At 42.8% G+C, this 25,101-nt stretch overlaps 1 protein-coding gene across 1 annotated transcript; it reads right to left on the reverse strand.

The window, feature by feature from the left end:
• Nucleotides 1-6,960: 6,960 nt before the first annotated feature.
• Nucleotides 6,961-24,309, reverse strand: LOC112246680 (fatty-acid amide hydrolase 1-like). Its single transcript, XM_042322983.1, has 15 exons — nt 23,994-24,309; nt 23,471-23,584; nt 22,271-22,411; nt 20,993-21,126; nt 20,448-20,654; nt 20,162-20,202; nt 19,737-19,861; nt 13,759-13,884; nt 13,416-13,513; nt 12,827-12,926; nt 12,426-12,469; nt 12,283-12,322; nt 9,259-9,367; nt 8,191-8,336; nt 6,961-7,722 (listed from the first exon to the last, which is right to left on the reverse strand). Exons 1-15 carry the CDS (start codon nt 24,273-24,275, stop codon nt 7,600-7,602), a joined length of 1,830 nt encoding a protein of 609 aa, XP_042178917.1. The 5' UTR covers nt 24,276-24,309; the 3' UTR covers nt 6,961-7,599.
• Between the last annotated feature and the right edge of the window lie 792 nt (nt 24,310-25,101).

Genomic DNA, 25,101 nt, shown 5'->3' on the forward strand with positions numbered 1-25,101 from the left:
GTGCCCCGTGGTGGCGGCGGGGTTATGGCCTGCCCATACCATAACCCCACCATGTGGCACTCTGTTCACAACATTGACATTAGCAAACCGCTTGTTTCACAATTTGTATTCCCAGTCAGCGTAAGCTACGGACAACAAACACGATGGCAATTTGAATGCACAGAGATACCGTGACGAGATCCTGAGGCTCATTGTCGTGCCATTCAACCGGCACCATCACCTCATGTTTCAGAATGATGCACGGCCCCATGTTGCAAAGATCTGTACACAATTCCTGGAAGCTGAAAATGTCCCAGTTCTCATCAGACATGTCACGTATTGAGCATGTTTGAGATGTTCTGGATCGACGTGTATGACAGCAGGTTCCAGTTCCCGACAAGATCCAGCAACTTCGCACAACCATTGTAGAAGAGTGGGACAACATATTTTACAGGTCACAATCAGCAGCCTGGTCAACTATGTGAAAGAGATGTCACGCTGCACGAGGCAAATGGTGGTCACACCAGATACTCTCTGGTTTTCTGATCTGTGCCCCTACCTTTAAGGTATCTGTGACCAAACAGATGCATATCTGTATTCCCAGATGTGAAACCCATAGATTAGGGCCTAATGAATTTATTTCAATTGACTGATTTCCTTATATGAACTGTAACTGAAATGGTTGAATTTTGCATTTATATTTTTGTTCAGTGTAACTACGCATCCCTCCCAAATACATGATCACTGTTAACACAATTAACTTTCCATGTTACGCAAACATGCACAGAGCTGAAGTCCCGGTTTCAGGACTCGTCTCAAACAGAACACACACACACACAGCCCATGCCACTTGTCCACCGAATGCAGAGTAACTAATCCTAAAGGAAATGACTGAAGCACAGTGTCAGGCTCTAAAGAGTCCCCAATCCCCTTCCTCCACGTCCCTTCTCGGCCCTGTCAGTCAAGGTTTGGCTGCTCCGAAACAGAATGCTTTGCCATAAGAAGGATTACCTTGGGTTGGGATATCGATGGATTAAGTAAGAATAGAATAAGATGAAATAGAACTGAAAGGGTTCCTAGAGTTTACCATGGTCCACCCTCTCACTCCCTCAACCCATAAAATCTGAAATCTCTGTCCCACTTATGTAACAGAAGGATATCAAGTTGCAGAGTACATAAAAACGATTTTAAAAAATAAAATAAAAACGTCCTCTGTCATTTCAAATCTTTTGTTGATATTAAAAATCCTGCCAGAGAAATATTGGGTTGTTCAAGCCTGTGATTATGTGGTCATGTTACGTTAATCAGTGGGGTTTGTGTATGTACACACATTTGTATATCACGAGTGTGTGTGTGGACTGGTTAATGCGAATGCTGTGTGTGTGTGTGTGTGTGTGTGCATGACACTGCTAAGCCGTTGAAGGTTAGGTTTCCATGAGCTCTTTGATGTGTATCTGGGTAATGTGCTATTAGGAGGGATTTTCCTCGTTGACAGCTCAGAGAATGTGTGGATGGAATTGCGATGCCAGCGGTCTAAGAGAATGCTGGAAACAGGATTAGGCTCATATTCTGGCAGCGCCTGTCACTTCATCAATGGGCTAAGGTTCCCTGGGTGACAGCCCTCCTTCTCTGCCCAGCTAAAACCTTTAGTGGGCCCATAAAGGGAGTGAAAGAGGGGGGAAACAATGATTAAATGAATGGTGCGCTATTATTTGAGTTGTGCTGGGACTGTGCTGGGATCAGGGGGGGTATTGTGTTGGGAGGTCTAAGGGGCATGGATTTGGAGGAAGGGGTGGGGGGAGGAGGGGGTACTGGGTGAATGACTGGAGTCTGGGAAGTTATTCTGCATTCATAACATCTCGTAAATTGGTAAATACCAACAAGCGACTAGGAAAAATCCACTTGAACACCCCTCAAACGGGTACATTCTAGTGGGAAACATATCTATCATCTCTGAGCGTTGACTTCTCCCACATGCTAAACTCTGACATGACATATTAAAAGGAAATGACCTACATAACAGCATTTTTGGCAGTTAAATGTAACAAAATATTATTTATAAAAACAATCCATTCTGAATTTTTAACACTATAAATCATTTACGAGCATGACAGCTGTACTTTCAGTTCATGGTTGACGCAGCTTGTTTGCCATCAGCGTTCAACGAGTTCAAAGCCTGTGAAGGCACAACAGCCTGTGAAGGCACAACACATTGCGCCCAGTTTACAAGCAGTATTTCCAGAGTTTCCCCGATGCCACATTACACATGCATGCACGCACAAAACACAGACCCAATCCATTGGCTGTTCATAAGAGAGGGCTGTTACACTGATGCTATTGGACAGGGAGGAGGCAGGCATGGCAGTGTCCCCATAAGGAGAAACCGCAGCAGGTGTATGGTGAAGAACAGTGTCCTGTGAATGTTGACTTCTAGTAGAACATTCCCTTGTATCCAACTGTATCAATCATGCATGTAATACATTTGTTGTTGAATGATGAATAGTTTCATACACGTTGTTGTCTGAGCTCTATAGCGGTCTGAATAATCCAGTGATCTCTATAGTAAAATCACTGATGTTTGGTCCATTCGGGAAAGTCAGTAGCGACCAATTAGATGAGTTGAGTATACAGATGTAGGATCTGAATTTGATCACCCTGTTGCAGGAGAACTTTCCTGCAATGCATGTCCTTTTCAACATGTAGGGTACTTGGAAGTTAAAAAAAGGTTTCTGAAGTTCGTATTTTCCACTGATGTTTCAGACTTGATTTTCCCTTACGAATGCATTAACCTCTGCAAAAATGTCCATTAAATTATAAAACCACATTTCCTGTTGCTGCAGGATTATTTTCCTGCTGTAGCAAACGAGCTCAAATTATGATCCTATGTCCGTACTCAACTAGATGGTTTGTGTTGAATTTACTCAGATCGTTTACTTGATGGGATGTGTTTCTGCATATGACTAGAGGAAATAGAATAGTTCATATAACAAACAATGAACAGACTATATAAATATGTGTTTTGTCACAAACACCGGATAGATGCAGTGAAATGTGTTGTTCTAAAGGGTCTGCCATAGTAGTAAGGTGCCCCTGGAGAAAATTAGGGTCAAGTGCCTTGCGGAAGGGCACATTGACAGATTATCAACATTTTTTCCCCCCAGGTTGTCGGCTCGGGTATTCGAACCAGCTTCCTTTCGGATACTGGTCCAACTCTCTAGGCGTTAGACTACCTGTCTTCATATGCATATGAATGCATTCACAGCCATGACTGCAGGATTACTTCACAGACTTCTCCGCTGAGAATGAGAAAAGTCACCATGACAGGGGTCAAAGGTTAGCAATGCTCCATTCAGCATCACCCACTCTCCCCCCGCAAGGACCGGGTCCATATGCCTGGGACTCTTTGCCAGTGAACTTCTCTCTACATAGTTCTCCTTGTTTAACACTAATGCTATCTGAATATACAACCACTTTTGTTATAAAGACACAATCCCACATATGACCACTTGTTTGCATTCAGCACAGGTCCTTAGAATTAGAACATCTTAGTTACTGAGGAGGATCGGATGCTGACTCTCAGCACAACTCACTCAAACTCCATTAAGTTGTTTCCTGACTTAATTTATTAAAATACAAAATTCAGACTTTGAACGTTACATGATGTAAAACTCGGCATAGCGGATGTATTTCTTCCTGCTTGAACAGCAATAGCTGAGATAAATATGAAAACAGGAAATGACCACAGGGAATCGATAGAACGTCGCTCAGAGATGCACAAAAACGACATGACATTCAAAAAGGGTGAATCTTTCCATTAAGCAAGATCAGCCCAAAACAAGTCTACAACCTCTCCTCACAACTTAACCTCACAAGCCTGGACTTAAAGCCATGACTTCAAGGACAGAAGAACGTCAAAGGGTTATTCATGTTAGGCCTGGTTAAGGTCAGGGTATGGGCTGCTACTACTTTCCTAGACCTGCTACTATTTCCCCTTTAAAGCAGGGGTCCAACTCAATTTCTGGAGGGCTGTACGTCTGCTGGTTTTAGTTACATCCTTTCAATGTGTTCAATTAAGACCTAGACAACCAGGTGAGGGGAGTTCCTAACTAATCAGTGACCTTAAAAACAACTCTGGGATGTGGGACGGTAGCGTCCCACTTGGCCAAAAGTTAGAGAAAATGCAGAGCGCCAAATTCAAATAAATTACTATAAAAATCAAACTTTCATGAAATCACACATGCAAGATAGAAAATTAAAGCTACATGTGTTGTGAATCCAGCCAACATGTCAGATTTCAAAAAGGCTTTTCGGCAAAAGCAAACGATGCTATTATCTGAGGATAGCACCTCCACAAACAAAAGAGAGAAAATATTTCAACCCTGCAGGCGCGACACAGACAAGAGGTTTTTGGCATTGTAAAGGTGCAACCATTCAAAGACTCAATCAAGGACACTCAGTGACAGTTGTGGTTGCTTCGTGTGATGTATTGTTGTCTCTACCTTCTTGCTCTTTGTACCATGTTTTGTGCTGCTAACATGTCATGTTGCTACCATCCTGTGTTTCCTTGTGTTGCTGCCATGCTACATTGTTTTCTTAGGTCTCTCTTTATGTAGTGATGTGTGTTTTGTCCTATATTTTAAATTGTGTGTTTTATTTTCAATCCCAGCCCCCATCTCCGTAGGAGAACTTTTGTCTTCTGGTAGGCTGTCATTGTAAATAAGAATGTTCTTATCTGACTTGCCTAGTTAAATAAAAGTTTAAAAAATAAAAAATACATACACACAAAGCCATGCTCCGTTTGTTTTTATGACATAGGCTTTGGTACAGCTGTCTAATAAAAATTGCCTAGTTGCCTTGTCTGTTCTAACAATTCTCACAGGCAAAGTATAATGATTCAAGTGATTGCTAGTGATGCGCGCCCCTCAAACTATACAAATGTAACATCCTGAGCGTACCAGACTTGAAACAACGATACAGACATAGCTGTGCCATTCAATGTATTATATGAGCGGCACTGGTGCTCCCAAGTCAAAATTCCACAGGTCACATTTATAAGTGTGTTCCCCCCAAAAAATCAATACATTTTTTGTTTGCTGCACACCTGAGAGTTCCTCAAGGCACCACTGCACATCAGTTGAAAACCACTGCAATAGAGCATCACCAATACCAACTGATCCTAGACCTGCTACTGGGCCAACTTCTCCTACGGAAGAACCAACAATACTCCCTCCACCAGCGGCGCATAGTAACTCCCAGGTCTGCTAACCTGTTTGAAACAAAACTTTCACAATACGGTGTAAGGAGTACGACAAGTTCTATAATTTTCAGAATTACAGACTAGCATGCAAAAGCTAAATCCTGCTCTGAAAAGTGGATGAGCCGGCCTGTATCTGCAGGCTTCACTAGCAGCTCCTCAGCTTTGTACGGCCGAGATGCTCTTCTTTCTCCCCCTGACTTGGATGCTAATCCTGACACGCACTGTCTGCATTTTTGACTGTATGTGTTTAAGCGCATTTGCAGAGCATTTATCTCCCCAATGTAAACCAATTTGGCTAAAAGGGCTGCATGCCAAGCATGCCGCCAGAGGGAAGATAGGGAAAACTCTCAAACCTAGCAGATTGTGCAAGAGGTGCAAGTGATGGTGAGGTAGTGAGAAGAGAGGGAGGGGAGAACAAGAGGAGGGGGGTTGATGAACACCTGAAAGCAGCAGAAAAAGGGAAGTGGAACAAACTTAAAAAATAAATAAGTGTCCTCTTGTCCAGAGGGGAAGCTTTTCAACATTGGAATAGTGGCTCTTAAAACCGCTAGAATCTGGATCACGGAATTGTTGAGTCACAGAATCTTAGGAAATCATTCAGAACTCTTGGCTAATCCCGTCACAGAGAGATTTTCAGGCAAATACTTTCAAGATATCCCAGCCCCTATGCAAGATGCAGCACAGTGCCTGGGCTGGTGCATTGAAAAAAAGCTCCCTTATGCCACTTGTGCTACTCCATGTACACCTGTGTCAGCTGTTTGGTAATCTCCCCCATTCTGCTCCTCCTCCCTCCACATGCTCCCTCTTCTGATTGGAGAGTAATGGTGGTTGAAATGGACCAAAGTCCTAAAAGCTGCCAATCTCACTCTGATGTCCCTTTGGAAGTGGCTTTCAGGTCTCAGAGGCAGAACTCAGCACTTTGAACATGCAGGAGCCAGGAGTCATGTTGCGACAGACATGACCTGCGAGTCTACGGCATTAGAAAGACCACAGGGCTCCTTCGTCCCTGAAATGGCACATTAAGACAGAATCATATTAGTTTAGTTGTTGCGATCGTGTTTTTTGGGGTGTGAATGGGTTGTTATGGCTTTTGAAGTACCTGATTTCATAGCCTGAGGTTTCTGTAAATGAGATGTTTGGACCTCTAACCACTGGGCCATGACATGAGGACCCTGCTAGATGGTCTGATATGTTGTGTTTTCTTGGTCTGGAGCCAGGTGAAGCCACAGTTGAATGTTGAGCTCTAACTTTTCTCTAACTCTTGTTAGAAAACTCCCCAGTAGTACAGTGTCCATATCAGGACAGCCTTAGTCTCAGTCCTGCGGAGATGGACAACTTACCTCAGGATTCAGTCTGAGTAAATGCCCTAAAGGTGTTTGTCCAACCATGCCCAGGTTGAGCATCAGTACAGGGTTGTTATTAGCAGAATGTGTGGTGTGGTAGCAGGTACTTCTACCTCTGTGAGCATGATAGTAGGGAACCACTACAGGAGCTATATTAAAAAACACACAAGTCATTAACTACAATCAGCTAACATTATTAAAACAATGACATCATCCTGATTACAGTTTGAAGTCAAGCGTTTAAGTAGAACAATTTGAATGTTGTGAGAGAGAGAGTGTGTCACTGTAGGTAAGAGACCTGTGTTTGGAAGACACTTGACCTCAACATGATAAATGTGCTCATTCCTAAAGCTTGCACACAAGAACGGCATCACAGAGGGCTATATTAAATAATTGTTTAATTTGAGATACGAAAAACATACATTTACATTTGAGTCATTTAGCAGACACTTATCCAGAGCGACTTACAGTTAGATAGCTAGGTGGGACAACCACATATCACAGCCATAGAAAGGACATTTTTCCTCAATAAAGTAGCTATTAGTAGAGTCAGAGCTAGAAGTCAAACTCATTTTCCTATATAATGATAAATGCATATGTTGATTATAATTGACAAATACCAAGTAATGTCTTACTTCATTAGGGTTTCCTTACATTATAAGTGGGGCGGGGTTTAATCAACTGAGGTAAACATAATTTTTCAATTTCCTTAAGTGTGTAAGAAAAATATTACTTCCCATGTACTTAAATGACTATTTAAAGGTCTGGTGCGCTGATAGCAGCCAAGAACGACCCTTAGTGTTTCTCAGTGCACTTGGATCAGTCTTCACTCCAATCTGCTTTCTTAGACATTTAGGATTACCTGGGCGAGGGGGCCTACTCAAGTTACCTCGCATCACATGATCAATGTTATATTGAATTTGTACTACTTCTAAAACCCAGTAACATTTATGTACATAAACGTTTTAACTGTTTGATCAAACAGATCCCCGTTACCATCTCTCCCTCTCCGTCGACCTCTCATTTCTTATCCTCTCTGACCAGCATCTCAACCTCTCTCATGAATCGCAGACAGAGCTCATCCTGCCAGGGCAGGGCCACACACTGGACGGCCACAGGAAGCCCCTCTCCGCCAGTCACTGCCTGTAGACACACACAGCATGCCAAACACATTAGTCCCAACAAATGATGTGCAGATCAGGGCCCGTACTCATAAATCATTTAATCAGAGTAGGAGTGCTGATCTAGGAAGTTGCCCACAGTCCATCCCTAATAATCTAAAAGGCTAAACTGATCCTATATCAGCACTCCTTCTCCGATACACTTTTTGAACATGGGCCCAGTGATCTGATCTCTGCAACACAACAACCAGGACCTCCATCTACTGGTTAAATGTGGAACTGCAGCCTAAGATTCACAGGTTAGTAGCTACATGAAGACATACATTAATGAACAATTATGAGACCATAGTGTTGTATCATGTGCTTAGGCTACAGGTTGTGCCAGCTGCAATGGGTAGAATGGCCACTTCAAGTCAAGATGTAAATATATTTGGAAAGGGCTAAATGTACTGTAAATATTTTAGGAGGAAGGGTTTGTGACTCTGACTACCTTTTTGTAGAGCCTGTCCCAGAGGTCCCCATAGTTTCCCTTGTAGTGCCTGAGTTCTTCCTCATCCTCTGCTGTAACCGTGGAGACAGGAACCACCCCAGCAGGGAAGTTAAGGAGATTGTAGATAATAGTGTAGGTGAGTGTACCTGGAAAGAGAGAAGGAGAAACAACTTAATCACACCACTATCTTGTTACGCATTGAAAAATATGGCATGATTAAGTCAAAAGAAAAGTCTCAAACCCCCAAAGGTTAAGTAAATCTTTGAGTGACTCCTAAGTAAATTATACAAGTGGCTTTGGACAACAAAATCAACTCTAAGCAAAAACAGTTAACTTCCTATGCTATAAAAGACAAACCTAAACCCCATTTCATAAGGTGTTAATTTGCCACAGAGAGAGGAGAGGTGGGTACAGACTGGTAAGCTGGCCACAGAGAGAGGAGAGATGGGTACATACTGGTAAGCTGGCCACAGAGAGAGGAGAGATGGGTACAGACTGGTAAGCTAGCCACAGAGAGAGGAGAGATGGGTACAGACTGTACAGTAAGCTAGCCACAGAGAGAGGAGAGATGGGTACAGACTGGTAAGCTGGCCACAGAGAGAGGAGAGATGGGTACAGACTGGTAAGCTAGCCACAGAGATGGGAGACTGGAGAGATGGGTACATACTGGTAAGCTGGCCACAGAGAGGGAGATGGGTACAGACTGGTAAGCTAGCCACAGAGAGAGGAGAGATGGGTACAGACTGGTAAGCTAGCCACAGAGAGAGGGAGAGATGGGTACAGACTGGTAAGCTAGCCACAGAGAGAGGAGAGATGGGTACATACTGGTAAGCTAGCCACAGAGAGAGGGAGAGATGGGTACAGACTGGTAAGCTAGCCACAGAGAGAGGGAGAGATGGGTACAGACTGGTAAGCTAGCCACAGAGAGAGGAGAGATGGGTACATACTGGTAAGCTAGCCACAGAGAGGGAGAGATGGGTACAGACTGGTAAGCTAGCCACAGAGAGAGGGAGAGATGGGTACAGACTGGTAAGCTAGCCACAGAGAGAGGGAGAGATGGGTACATACTGGTAAGCTGGCCAGGGTAGTTATGTATGTAGGCTGGACCAACCATGGGACACAGTAGCACATCCAGCTCACACCTCCTCCACTCTGCAATCACCTCATGTATGTAGTCCTTAGAGAACAGATAGAGCAACATTTCCCTCAGAACATTGACACGCACAGCCTTCTCACCAAAGCTAGATGTGTTTTCCAGAACAAAAATATCAAATGCAACAATTGCATATATTTTACTGAGTTAGTTCATATGAGGAAATCAGTCAATTGAAATAAATTCATTAGACCCTAATCTATAGATTCACACGACTGGGAATACAGATATTCATGTTGGTCTCAGATACCTTAATAAAAAGGTAGGGGCATGGATCAGAAAACCACCATTTGCCTCATGCAGCGCAACATCTCCTTCACATAAGAGTTGATCAGGCTGTTGATTATGGCCTGTGGAATGTTGTCCCACTCCTCTTCAATGGCTGTGCGAAGATGCTGGATATTGGAACACGCTGTCGTACACGTCGATCCAGAGCATCCCAAACACGCTCAACAGGTGACATGTCTGGTGAGTATGCAGGCCATGGAAGAACTGGGACATTTTCAGCTTCCAGGAATTGTGTACAGATCCTTGCGACATGGTGCCGTGCATTATCATGCCGAAACATGATGGGTATGGTGGCGGATGAATGGCACGACAATGGGCCTCAGGACTTCGTCACGGTATTGCCAAGCATTCAAATTGCCATTGATAAAATGCAATTGTGTTCGTCGTCCGTAGCTTATGCCTGCCCATACTATAACCCCACTGCCACCATGGAGCACTCTGTTCACACCAGCAAACCACTCGCACACACAACGCCATACACATGGTCTGCAGTTATGAGGCTGGTTGGAAATACTGCTAAATTCTCTAAAACATTGGAAGCAGCTTATGGTACAGAAATTAACATTATCTGGCAACAACAACTGGTGGATATTTTTGCAGCCAACAGGCCAATTACATGCTTCCTCAAAACAGGAGACATTGGTGGCATTCGTTTGTGTGACAAAACTGCACATTTTACAGTGGCCTTTTATTGGCCAAAGCACAAGGTGCACCTGTGTAATGATCCTGCAGTTTAATCAGCTTCTTAATATGTCACACCTGTCGGGTGGATGGATTATCTTGGAAAAAGAGAAATGCTCACTAATAGGGATGTAAACAAATTTGTGCACAAAGTACATTAGTGCCTAGTTTGAGAAACAGACGCCTCACACGTCCTCAACTGGCAGCTTCATTAAATAGTACCCGCAAAACACCAGTCTCAACGTCAACAGTGAAGAGGTGACTCCGGGATGCTGGCCTTCTAGGCAGAGTTCCTCTGTCCAGTGTCTGTGTTATTTTGCCCATCTTTTCTTTTTATTGGCCAGACTGAGATATGGCATTTTCTTTGCAACTATGCCTAGAAGGCCAACACCTCGGAGTCACCCATTCACTGTTGACGCTGAGACTGATGCTTTGCGGGTACTATTTAATGAAGCTGCCAGCTGATAATGGGCCTCTGTATGCATATGTAGATATTCCATTTTTAAAAATTATTGCCGTTTCCAGCTACAATAGTCATTTACATGATTAACAATGTCAACTGTATTTCTGATCAATTTGATGTTATTTAATGGAAAAATGTCTTTCTTTTCTTTCAAAAACAAGGAAATGTCAATGTGACTTCAAACTTTTGAACAGTAGTGTACATATTACCTCAACTAACCGGTGCCCCCACACATTAACTCTGTACCGGTACCCCCCTGTGTATAGTCTCGCTAGTGTTATTTTATTGCTGCTACTTGTTACTTTTATTTCTTATTCTTATCCGTGTTCTTTTTGTGTTGTCTTGGCTGTGTGCTTAGGGTCGTTGTTCTGTTGGAAGGTGAACCTCACCCCAGTCTAAGGTCCCTAGCGCTCTGGAGCAAGTTTTCCTCCAGGATCTCTCTGTATATCTTTCCCTCGATCCTGACTAGTTTCCCAGTCCCTGCCGCTGAAAAACATCCCCACAGCATGACGCTGCCACCATCATGCTTCACCATAAGAATGGTGCCAGGTTTCCTCCAGATGTGACACTTGACATTCAGGCCAAAGAGTTCAATCTTGGTTTCATCAGACCAGAGAATCTTGATTCTCCCTGACCAAGGCCTTTCTCCCCCGATTGCTCAGTTTGGCCGGGCGGCCAGCTCTAGGAAGTCTTGATGGTTCTAAACTTCTTCCATTTAAGAATGGAGGGCATTGTGTTCTTGGGGACCTTCAATTCTGCAGACATTTTTTGGTACCCTTCCCCAGATTTGTGCCTTAACACAATTCTGTCTTTGAGCTCTACGGACAATTCCTTCGACCTCATGGCTTGGTTTTATACTTTGACATGCACTTTCAAATGTGGGACGTTATATAGACAGGTGTGTGCCTTTCCAAATCATGTCAAATCAATTGAATTTACCACAGGTGGACTCCAATCAAGTTGTACAAACTTCTCAAGGATGATCAATGGAAACAGGATGCACCTGAGCTCAATTTAAAGTCCCATAGCAAAGGGTCTGAATACTTATGTAAATAAGTAGTTTAAAAATATATATATATAAATTTGCAAAAATGTACTTCCGCTTTGTCATTATGGGGTATTGTATGTAGATTAAGGAAAAATAACATTATTTAAACCATTTTAGAATAAGGCTCTAACATAAAGAAATGTGGAAAAAGTTGAGGGGTCTGAATACTTTCCTGAATGCACTCTATATAACACAAACATAATATTGTCTATGACTTGTTCAATCGAATGCAACACAGATCATTTTTAATAGACAAAGATATCAAGGTGTGAAATAATATTAATATGGCCTATGTAATCAAAACAAAAAATAATAATTGTGCACACGCATGAAAGAGTCGCCCACAAAAGCGTTTGCTTCTGCTGCGGCCGTCGCTGTAAAATATAACTCATGGAGCGGTCACTTCGTTGACCTCTAGACTGACATGTGAACCACACTGATTACCAAATGTATACCTACTTCCACATCCGCGTGATGTCTCCACAGATCTTGCACGGAGCTGGTGAAACAGGAAATGGAGTAATTCATTATGGTTACTTCTGTATTTCATAAACACTGTTACTGATAGAAACCTGGAGAACAGGGCTGATCAGACAGCTCACCCAACTCCACGCAGGCTATCCAGAGAGGCAGAGATGCGGGGAAACTGAGGGAGGAAAACGTGTCAGAAATATTCACAGTCGACCAAATTCTCCAGCACTTTAGACCAAATGCAAACTACTCTTAACACCCTTTTACCCCTGTTAACTCCTGAGGGCAGGTGCACGTCATTTGGCGGATGTATGACCCCCATGTCTCTATACTGAATTTCCTTAAGCCCCCAGAAAGTATTTGGAATTGAAAAATGCCTGTGGAATATAATCAAAACAAAAGCACTGATGCTACAGTTTCATTAATTGAATATGAAGAAGGACGCACTCCTCCACAGGAATTACAATGACGCAGAACTGTGAAGGAGTCATTGGGCGGGGGAATGGTTTCTCCAACCTTCCCCTTCACTTACTATAGGCTTGAGGAGAATGGAGAGGATTTTCTTCACAGTGCGAGGCAGACTGTAGGGGATAATCTGATCCCTGAGACACGGGTCAACAGGCCCCCCTTTCCTGAAAAAACACACAAAAACAGAGATTCTTTCATTGACAACATATTTTAGTGTACTGGATAGTTCATTTCACTCCCAGGGACGTTCATTGGGATTACTAGGATTACTCATGTTCATTAGGCCCAAAATGGAAGTAAACAGGTTGAAACAGGGAAGAATACATTTTTTATTTAACTAGGTAAGTCGGTTAAGAACAGATTCCTATTTACAATGATGGCCTAAACTGGCCAAACCCGGACGATGCTGGGCCAATTGGGCTCCGCCCTATGGGACTACCAATCACGGACGGTTGTAATACAGCCTGGATTCAAACCAGAGTGTCTGTAGTGACGCCTCAAGCACTGAGACGCAGTGCCTTAGACCGCTGCGCTACTCCGGAGCCAACCAATATGGACTTGTCTAATGAGAAACACAAATTTTTGTTTTTCCGTTTCTAAATATTTTGCTACGGTGTGCCTTACTGAACACAACCCAGGGAAATTTGACTCACAGGTGACTAAGCAAGGTAGTGCATCCGTCGCCTAAGAGACCCCTGACAACCAGCTCATGCATGGCATAGATCAGCCTTGGGGGACTGAAGGAAACCAACTAGAGAGAGAGGGAGCGAGAGAGATGGGGGGTGGAGGGATAGCGCAAAAGATGGAGGGGTGGAGGGAGAGAAAGGAATGCAATTTGCAATTACATATCATTACAGTCATGGATCAAACTAATTATGCTTGTTTTTATGTTTCTGTCATTCAGCAGTCTAAGTCAACACTCTCTGATAAGTGTTCAACCAAGCTCTGATCTGGATTATCACAAATAGATCAGACTGGGGCTGGGGGGGTACTCACCGTGTGCCCTGCTTTCTCCAGCAGGGCCTTGGTCTCCCTCAGGGCTCGGCCCATGCTTGGAGAGGGCATGGCATAGCCGTCATTCTCATAGTAACCGATCCTCAGGGGCTTGGAGCTCTGGTATACCTGGAGGAGAACAGAGGAAGAACATAGAAATATTTTCCATCTGCTATCACAAAATATAATAGTAATATATACTGAATAGAAATATAATAGTAATATATACTATATAAACGCAACATGTAAAGTGCTGGTCCCATGTTTCATGTGCTAAAATAAAAGATAACAGAAATGTTCCATAAGCACCAAACAAAAGTTGTGCACAAATTAGTTTACATTCCTGTAATGAAAATTTCTCCTTTGCCAAGATAATACATCCACCTGACAGGTGTGGCAAAACAAGAAGGTGATTAAACAGCATGATAATTACACAGATTAACCTTGTGCTGAGAACAATAAAAGGACACTAAAAATGTGCAGTTGTCACGAAATTGTCACCCGGTGATTGTCGAGCAAATAAGTGTCGGTCTCACTGTAATTGACGGTTAATTAGCAAACACATTTAACATATCCTGGCTTCCACACATCCATCCATTATTTTAGACAGGTCTAAAGAAGCATGATGTGAAGAAAATTTGGTCTACTTCAGAAGAACAGAATGGCATACAGTGGGTTGTCCTTATGTTTGGTCCTGATCTAGCTATGGGCTAACACTAGTTCGTTTAGCAGACAAGATTTGCTTAGTATTCCGTGGCATTATTTTATATAATGAAGAATACAAGTGAACAAAGCTGAATAAAATAGAAAGGATATTTTCTCAAAACAATGAAGGAGTGCACTCATGCGGTTAACAAAGAAATAGGTACTCCTATATGCTTAATTTAGGGTTTGTTCTACAAATGTTGTTTGGATTTTTAATACATTGTAAGGCTGCATGATGCTACTCCAATGATAATGATTTGAGAAAAAATAAAATGCTTAAAAGGGCATATGAGCTCTGCTTTGTTTTGTTTTTTTGCAGGCTGTGCACACTTCATCAGTCTCTCATTCACAATTTGAGAAGCACTTGATAATGCCTCAAATTTCCCAGTGGCATCCCCTTTGTGTGGCCATAATACACCCCTAAAATATATTTTTGCAGCCCTTCTCCCTAAATGCTGCCTGCTCCGAAGCACCTCTCATCTCACTCACACGATCAGGTGTTTCTCACAGGCTACAAGTGAAGACAGACACATCAGGGAGGCAACTGCGTGCATCCTCATCCAATTCCAAGGTGCATATTGAAGATATTGGAAGAACTGTCCACATTTACTTTTCGTCAGCCAACAAGACGTGTAGGCCTAACGAACAGCAGAAGCACTAGCCTATGTCAATCTACTATCCCCCATGCTACAAAAGTCGACCTATTCTATTCTGTGCGAGAAATAAATATTCCCAACATAGTCTGGGACAGTTGTGTCATGCGATATATCCCAAATTAATATAACCACCACTTTTTTTTTTTTTTTAAACAATGTGGCTCACAACAGATTATCAATATTTTAAAGCCAAGTGTTCTAAACTATTAGGCTATTTCTTCACATTATGCATTGATGCACAATGCATTATGCATTGCATTGATGTCAGAGTGAGTAGAGGGACAATAGGGTGCCAAGTACCAGGCTACTAATCTAATCAGCAGCATCAGAGCTTGGAGAAGCCTAATTCCCGTGACTAAACAGTCACATGGAATTTGACTGCCTTCATGACTAGTGACCGCCGGTGTGGCGGTGATTCGGTCACCGCAACAGCCCTATGCACACAACACAATGCAAGACATCAGAAGTTGAAGGAGCGAGCAATTGGCATGCTGACTGCAGAATGTCCTCCACAGCTGTTGCCAGATAATTGAATGCTCATTTCTCTACCATAAGCCACCTCCGTCATTTTGGAGAATTTGGCAGTACATCCAACCGGCCTCAAGCCCAGAAGCTAAGATATGCATTATATTAGTAGATTTTCTAAAACTGTTTGAATTATGTCTGTGAGTATAACAGAACTCATATGGCAGGCAAAAACCTGAGAAAAAAATCCAACCAGGAAGTGGTAAATCTGAGGTTTGTAGTTTTTCAACTCTTTGCCTATCCAAGATAGTGTAAATTTGGTCCGATTGCACTTCCTAATGCTTCCACTAGATGTCAACAGTCTTTAGAACCTTGTTTCAGGCATCTACTGTGAAGGAGGAGAGAATAAGAGCTGTTTGACTAAGAGGTCTGGCAGAAGGTCATGAGCTCAATCTCACTTTTCTGGTTTAAGCATTCAACTTTCAAATAACTCTTTGTTGACTGTTGCTGGGTGCTATGGTCCGCCATCAGCACCAGCCTGTTAAAGACCTGGAGAATAAACCCTCCTCCTCACAGCTGCTTCTCCCTCTTTTTCCCCTACAAAGTTTCTCCCTGCAGGCAGTCACTGAGTCCGAGGTGCTAAAGGAGCTCCTGAAACTTGACCCCAAAAAAACATCTGGGTCAGATGGTTTAGACCATTTCTTCTTTAAGGTTGCTGCCCCTATCATCGACTAGCCTGTCTCCTTTCTGGGGAGGTTCCTATTGCTTGGAAGGCAGCCACCATTCATCATTTATTTAAAGGGTGAGATCAAGCTGATCCTAAATTTTATAGGCCTATCTATTTTGCCCTGTTTATCAAAAGTGGTGGAAAAACTTGTCAATCAACTGACTGGCTTTCTTGATGTCTATAATATTCACTCTGGTATGCAATCTGGTTTCCGCTAAGGTTATGGATGTGTCACTGCAACCTTAAAAGGTCCTCAATTATGTCACCACCGCACTTGATTCTAAGCAATGTTGTGATACTATTTTTATTGACTTGGCCAAAGCTTTTGTTACGGTAGACCCTGCCATTCTTGTGGGCCGGCTAAGCAGTACTGGTGTCTCTGAGGGGTCTTTGCCCTGGTTTGCTAACTACCTCTCTCAGAGTGCAGTGTATAAAGTCAGAAAATCTGCTGTCTCAGCCACTGCCTGTCACCAAGGGTGTACCCCAAGTTTCAATCCTAGGCCCCACGCTCAATTTACATCAACAACATAGCTCAGGCAGTAGGAAACTCTCATCCATTTATTTGCAGATTATACAGTCTTATACTCAGCAGGCTCCTCCCCGGATTTTGTGTTAAATGCTCTACAACAAAGCTTTCTTAGTGTCCAACAAGCTTTCTCTACTTAACCGTGTTCTGAACACCTCCAAAACAAAGGTCATGTTGTTTGATAAGAAGAATGCCCCCATCTAATTACTACAGCCGAGGGGTCAGAGCTTGAGGTAGTCACCTCATACAAGTACTTGGGAGTATGGCTAGACGATACACTGTCCTTCTCTCAGCACATATCAAAGCTGCATGCGAGAGTTAAATCTAGACTTGGTTTCCTCTATCATAATTGCTCCTCTTTCACCCCAGCTGCCGAACTAACCCTGATCCAGATGACCATCCTACCCATGTTAGATTACGGAGACATAATTTATAGATCGACAGTTAAAGGTGCATTCGAACAAAGAGATGTTCTTTACCATTTGGTCATCAGATTTGCTACCAATGCTCCTAGGACACATCACTGCACACTATACTCCTCTGTAAACTGGTAATCTCTGTATACCTGTCACAACACCCACTGGTTGATGCTTATATATATAATATATATATTATATATATTAAACCCTCTTAGGCCTCACTCCCCCCTATCTGAGATACAGTTGAAGTCAGAAGTTTACATACACTAAGTTGACTGTGCCTTTAAACAGCTTGGAAAATTCCAGAAAATGGTGTCATGGCTTTAGAAGCTTCTGATAGGCTAATTGACATTTGAGTCAATTGGAGGTGAACCTATGGATGTATTTCAAGGCCAACCTTCAAAGGCAGTGCCTCTTTGCTTGACATCATGGGAAAATGAAAAGAAATCAGCCAAGACCTTGTAGAAGTCTGGGTCTTCCTTGGGAGCATTTTCCAAACGCCTGAAGGTACCACATTCATCTGTACAAACAATAGTACGCAAGTATAAACACCATGGGACCACGCAGCCGTCATACCGCTCAGGAAGGAGACGCATTCTGTCTCCTAGAGATGAACACACTTCGGTGCGAAAAGTCAAAATCAATCCCAGGACAACAGCAAAGGACCTTGTGAAGATGCTGGAGGAAACAGGTACAAAAGTATCTATATCCACAGTAAAACAAATCTTTATATCAGCATAACCTGAAAGGCCGCTCAGCAAGGAAGAAGCCACTCTTCCAAAACCACCATAAAAAAAGCCAGACTACGGTTTGCAACTGCACATGGGGACAAAGATTGTACTTTTTGGAGAAATGTCCTCTGGTCTGATGAAACAAAAATAGAACTGTTTGGCCATAATGACCATCGTTATGTTTGGAGGAAAAAGGGGGAGGCTTGCAAGCCGAAGTACACCATCCCAACCGTAAAGCACAGGGGTGGCAGCATAATGTTGTGGGGGTGCTTTGCTGCAGGAGGGACTGGTGCACTTCACAAAATAGATGGCATCATGAGGTAGGAAAGTTATGTGGATATGTTGAAGCAGCATCTCAAGACATCAGTCAGGAAGTTAAAGCTTGGTCGCAAATAGGTCTTCCAAATGGACAATGACCAAGTATACTTCCAAAGTTTTGGAACAATTGCTTAAGGACAAAGTCAAGATATTAGAGTGGCCATCACAAAGCCCTGACCTCAATCTTATAGAAAATGTGTGGGCAGAACTGAAAAAGCGTGTGCGAGCGAGGAGGCCTACAAACCTGACTCAGTTACACCAGCTCTGTCAGGAGGAATGGGCCAGAATTCACCCAACTTAATGTGGGAAGCTTGTGGAAGGCTACCCAAAACATTTTACCCAAGTTAAACAATTTAAAGGCAATGCTACTGATTGAGTGTATGTAAACTTCTGACCCACTGGGAATGTGAGGAAAGAAATAAAAGCTTAAATAAATCACTATTATTATTCTGACATTTCACATTCTTAAAATAAAGTGGTGATCTTAACTGACCTAAGACAGGGATTTTTTACTCTGATTAAATGTCAGGAATTGTGAAAAACTGAGTTTAAATGTATTCAGCTAAGGTGTATGTAAATTTCCGACTTCAACTGTATCTACTGCAGTCCTCATCCTCCACATACAACACCCGTTCTCCAGTCACTTTCTGCTAAAGGTCCCCAAAGCACACACATCCCTGGGTCACTCCTCTTTTCAGTTCACTGCAGCTAGCGACTGGAATGAGCTGCAACAAATACTCAAACTGGACAGTTTTATCTCAATCTCTTCATTCAAAGACTCAATCATGGACACTTACTAAGTTGTGGCTGCTTTGTGTGATGTATTGTAGTCTACCTTCTTGCCCTTTGTGCTGTTGTCTGTGCCCAATAATGTTTGTACCATGTTTTATGTTGCTACCATGCTGTGTTGTCATGTGTTGCTGCCTTAGGTCTCTCTTTATGTAGTGTTGTCTCTTGTTGTGATGTTGTTTGTCCTAAAAAAAATATATTTTTTTTTATCCCAGCCCCCATCCCCGCGGGAGGCCTTTCGGTAGGCGGTCATTGTAAATTAAAATTAAAAAAAATGTCTTAACTGACTTGCCTAGTTAAATAAAATAAAAAAATTTGGTACATGGTAATTTAACTGCAAAAGGTAGTTATGTGCACTATGTCACCACACACAGCCTTTTATCCACAAGTCATTTTTGATGTAAACAAATCCCTGGTGGGGAAAATGTTTTGTTTTTATACAGATTTTACACAATTCACATGAAAATCTGTCACCAATTGGATGGAAACCTAGCTAATGATACGTGTTCTATGATAAGAGAAACTTCACCCTGGAGCCTAAGTACAGACCATCTCCCACAATCTTCACCATTAGTGGGGAAATGCAAAACTGACCCAAGACCAGCATCTGGGGGGGGCAACTTCTCCCTATGATAGAGAACCCACCTGTTGGTTGAATGGGATGGGTGGTACCGTGGGGTCCAGTCTGAACATGTGGTCACAGAGCAGAGCCTGCATACAGAGAGCCAGGCTGTCTACGTCTCTTGCCATGGGCCCAAGGGACGACAGCACTGGAACAAGCACAACACAAACAACTTGTGTTATCGTGACAGTGGAAAGTCAGTCACTAAAAGCTAACAAAACCATTAGTTACCATGTCGTTACTATACCAGAGTTACTGTATATATAGCATTAAGCACCCTTTTGAAATAATTACTATATGTTCCACACAATCAAAGCAGTGCTAACTTTTCTTTTGGAAATGCTTTTTTTGTAGACCTTATGAAGGACTGACAGAAGGGTCAAGTAAAATGTTATCTATTTATTTACTATGCATGAGCAGGGATAAAAGTTACATATTTGAGCCGTACCGGACTTTTGGCCCCGGATACAGGAGCTAGCACCTCGCAAACTAAAACAAAACAAAAGGAACAAAGAAAGTCAGTCAATATCTAACCAAGCCTGGGAGTCTTGTGACGTACTCTTTCTTTGAACTGTGCTCAAGGTTATGAGCATTGTAAATGATAACATGTTAGGCTGAGTCACCATGAGGCACACAGTTTCACTAACACACACTGACAGATACATTTGATAAAAACACTAAGGAACATTGACAGACATACTAAGAGTAACAGACCCAATAACACACCCACCCACCTCAGCCTGTTGGCCGTGGGCTTGAAGCCACAGATGCCACAGAAGGATGATGGGATGCGGATGCTGCCCCCGATGTCGGACCCTAAGCCCAGAACCGAGCCCCCTCCTCCGATCAGCGCCCCTTCCCCACCAGACGAGCCCCCTGACGTCTTCTGGGGGTTGTGGGGGTTCAGAGTCAGCCCATAGATAGGGTTACCACAGTCAAAGCTGGAAATGAGGACAATAAACATATTTTTAGGACATATTTAAAGGACTGCTTGCTAACATGACACATGGTATGACCAACCAGCTTTACTCTGGGTGCGGACTAGCCTGGTCTTAGGGCTTCGACGAGGACCACGTCCATACATTCCTCAATCACATTACTCAAGTCAAAGCTCTTGCACTAAATTACATGGCTTACTGTGGTGCACGTCTCACCTACTACAGTGTCTCAATGTAGTTCAAGTGTATGTGGCGATCAGTCACCAGTTGACATTGTTTGGTATCCAAATAATATTCTGAAACTCATTTGTTGCATTCACAAGTCTAAAATAACTATATACTTTTGCAGGCCTTGGGGCACGTTGGTCTTGACGAAGGGAATGGCGCCTTGTCTCTTCAGCACTTCAACTAGCACACTGTCCCCTGTGGCAGGCAGGTCCAATTTACAGATTACACCACACGTAGAGTCATGACCCTAAACACAAAAACAAGAGGAAAAACTAAAACAAGGAAATCATTAATGTAAAAATATATTATTTCAGTAGACGTGCACATCTCTGAACCATGTTACCGGTAGGGCTATTGTCACGCGAGATTAAACTATACTGAACAAAAATATTAACGCAACATGAAACAATTTCAATGATTTTACTGAGTTACAGTTCATATAAGGAAATCAGTCAATTTAATTTAATTAATTAGGCCCTAATCTATGGATTTCACATGACTGGGAAGGGGCGCAGGGAGGACATAGGCCCACCCAATGGGGAGCCAGGCACAGCCAATCAGAATGAGTTTTTCCCTACAAAAGGCTTTATTACAGACAGAAATACTCCTCAGTTTCATCAGCTGTCCAGGTGGCTGGTCTCACATGATCCCGCAGGTGAAGAAGCCGGATGTGGAGGTCCTTGGCTGGTGTGGTTACATGTGGTCTGCGGTTGTGAGGCCGGTTGGACGTCCTGACAAATTCTCTAAAATGACGTTGAGGCGGCTTATGGTAGAGAAATTAACATTAAATTCTGACAACAACTCTGGTGGACATTCCTGCAGTCAGCATGCCAAATACACCTTCCCTCAAAGCATCTGTGGCCTTGTGTTATGTGACAACTGCACATTTTAGAATAGCCTTTTGTCCCAGCACAAGGTGCACCTGTGTAATGATCATGCTGTTAAATCAGCTTCTTGATAGGCCACACCCGTCAGGCGGATGGATTATTTTGGCATAAAATAAATGTTCACTAACAGGGATGTAAACAAATTTGTACACAAACAGAGAAATTTGCATTTTGTGCATATGGAAAATGTATGCAATATCTTATTTCAGCTCATGAAACATGGCACCAACACTTTACATGTTGCATTTATATATTTTTTCAGTATAGAAGCACAATCTCTGAACCCAGATCCATGTTACCGGTTGGGCTTATGTCATGAGAGTCAACTAGAAGCAAACAAACATATGTTAGAGACAGGCCTACTGTGGAGCAGCTTCCTGCACACAGATTAAGCCTTGTCCTAAAAAGCATACTCTATGGAGAATCTCCATTTAAAAGTGTTTTAGTCCAGGACTAGGCCTAGGTACAGGGGAAAAGGGCAATGAAACACCTAATCAACACTACCTTGTATCCAATATTTTCCTTGATGCTGACAGGGACCCCATAAAGGAGACCATCCTTGTGAGAGTCAACATCCTCCAGCTGATCCCAACTTTCCAGCAGGACCTCAGTGCAACAGTTCAGTCTCCTATTCACCTCCAAGGTCTGTGGGGAAACAGCATGGGATAAATCAATGGGACTGCTTTGGTAGATTGATAGGCCTAGTAGCATGGTCCCAGATCTGTTTGTGTTGTCAACTCCTATGGTCATGTTAACAAGAGCACAAACAGATCCCAAACAGATCTGGGACCAGGCTAGATTGATTACCACACCCCACAATAAAATGTTGCCTAATAGGTGATAGGCCCTCAATACAACAACATGCATTGTTTTATACAATACAGCAGCAATTGTTTTGTAAACACTGCACAAATGATCCAGGCATGTCATCATACACTATGTACAAAACATTAAGGACACCTGATCTGTCCATGACAGACCGACCAGGTGAAAGCTATGATCCCTTATTGATGTCCCTTGTTAAATCCACTTCAATCAGTGTAGATAAAGGGGAGGAGACTGCATAAAAATCCTTTGTTAAACTTAGAGACAATTGAGACATGGATTGTGTATGTGTGCCATTCAAAGGGTGAATGGGCAAGACAAAATATTTAAGTGCCTTTGAATGGGTATGGTAGTAGGTACCAGGCAAACCAGTTTGTGTCCAGAACTGCAACGCTGCTGGGGCTTTCACAATCAACAGTTTCCAATGTGTATCAAGAAAGGTCCCCCACCCAAAGGACATCCAGCCAACATGGGCCAGCATCCCTGCGGAACACTTTTGACACATTGTAGAGGCCATGCCCTGACAAAATGAGGCTGTTCTGAGTGCAAAAGGGGGTACAACTCGACTTTAGGAAGGTGTTCCTAATGTTTTGTACGCTCAGTGTAAACATATAGACCTTCAAGGCTGTCGGCTGTGACAATCGATTTAAATACATTAAAGTCAGTTAATGGTTTGCAGAAAACATTGCAGGAGTAGGATATGACCCGTCAAAGATCACCCACTTAGGGAACAAAACTAGATCACCAATGCTTGCAATGAAAACAAAAACTATGGGGGAAAAAATGATGCAGTCCACAAAAATCCACAACATGCACATTAGAAATAGCTGGTATAAGCTATATGTGAATACTGGGGGTGTTGATTGGATTGTGCATTACCTTTTCCATGTATGAGTGGAACACAGCTTGTGGAGTTAGTGTTCCGTCCTTCAGTTGTTTGGACAGCTCAGCCAGGGACAGTGAGAGGATGAGAGAGGTGTCTGTTTCAGGGTGCTGACATGGGATTCAAAGAAGGAGAGTATGAACATTGGGTAGGCCTATACCACCAGATGTCTCTAACTACACTTTCTGAAAATAAAAATGAAATGTCATGTTATCTCAGTCAGTGGGCTAGTCCGTGTAGGGGGTCCTCTGAATACCCCCTACTCCTCTTTTCACTTGATGCATGCATGGCTAAGTGAAAACTGGTTTGAACTTGGAGTGAGTTTGACATGAAATTGATCAGTTGTGATCTAGTACTAGAGTGTCTGACAGCAAGTTCGAGTCACAGCTGTGTCTGACTAATCAGCCGTGTTGAATGTTCATTCGTTGTTAGCTAGCTTTCGCTTAGCCTATTCATAGAGGCAGAATCCACCCTCGGGTTCTCGAGAGCAAATTTTTAAGAAAATAAAGTCAAATTTACCGACTCGTTGAACTGACAGACAGCATGCTCTGCTCGTTGCAGCGACTTTTCTCTTCGCACTTTTGCCTTCTGAATTTTCTTCCACGACTGTTGGTGTCCGAACCATTTCAACAAAAGGACCAAGGCACTTGCACCGCATGCAGTGACTGTCAGAATCACTGTCCATTTCGGCTTTGTTCCAAAAATAAGTTGTTTATAGTTATCCATTCGGTCCATGACGCCTTTGTTAAAGCTATCCACCTTGGATAACAGACTTTCTAAACTAATGTGGGAACGTTCCATGTATCATAAATATATATGGTGTGTGATTGCGGCCCGCAATTCGGGGCGTTCCTTACATGTAGTTTATTCACGCATCTACAGAAACGCCCCCTATCGAGCATCCCATTGGTTTGAGCACGCCATCTTCCAACTTCTGTGATACTTGATATTCGGGATTTCCCCTGATTGTCTATGCGATTAAAATGTGTGTCAAAAGGGAAATAAAACTATTATCTGAGTGTTTCCAGTGGCGAAAGACATGGTCTACCGGAGTCCTAGCTAGCTAACAAGTTAGTAGTGTCCTTCGCTCCGGGCTGCCGATCACCTGCCCTCGTGATTAACAGAACTGCAGGAAAGATGTACACTGTCTACGGGTGTGCTAGGTATCGTTAGCTACCGAGGTAAAGTTGGCTGTCACAGAATCATCAAGCTAGATATGATGTATTCTATAAATGTCTAGCATACTTTTACGACCTTTGTTTTGAGTAGAAATGCCAGTGTTGACTTGATAGCATATAAGTGGCATATAAAAATGCCATTTTAAAGCGGTATAAATAAATAACTCATTCACTGTTTGTCACAGAAACATCAAACTAGGTATGATTTATTCTATACATGTCTAGCATACTTTTACAACCTTTTTTGAGGAAAAAAAATCAGTTTTGATTTGATAGTGGGCATGTAGTACGTCTAGAGGGCGTGTGGTCAAAGTTCTAACGAGTCTGTTATACCCTATTAGAAGGGACCCGGCAGAAGATTCTGCATCTTCATTCATATTAAATTAGATTACAGGAAGAAACTACGGGATGAAGGGGTCAGGCCTGACTAACAAAGAAGACAGGTGGAT

The sequence above is a fragment of the Oncorhynchus tshawytscha genome, linkage group LG06 (assembly GCF_018296145.1).
Source record: "Oncorhynchus tshawytscha isolate Ot180627B linkage group LG06, Otsh_v2.0, whole genome shotgun sequence".
Taxonomy (NCBI): domain Eukaryota; kingdom Metazoa; phylum Chordata; class Actinopteri; order Salmoniformes; family Salmonidae; genus Oncorhynchus; species Oncorhynchus tshawytscha.

Coding starts and splice junctions, on each gene's coding strand:
- LOC112246680 (XM_042322983.1), bottom strand. CDS start 24,275: ATGGAACGTTCCCACATTAGTTTAGAAAGTCTGTTATCCAAGGTGGAT. Junction 23,585..23,993: donor TCTGTCAGTTCAACGAGTCG/GTAAATTTGACT, acceptor ATCCCATGTCAG/CACCCTGAAACAGACACCTC. Junction 12,927..13,415: donor ACTACCTTGCTTAGTCACCT/GTGAGTCAAATT, acceptor GTGTTTTTTCAG/GAAAGGGGGGCCTGTTGACC.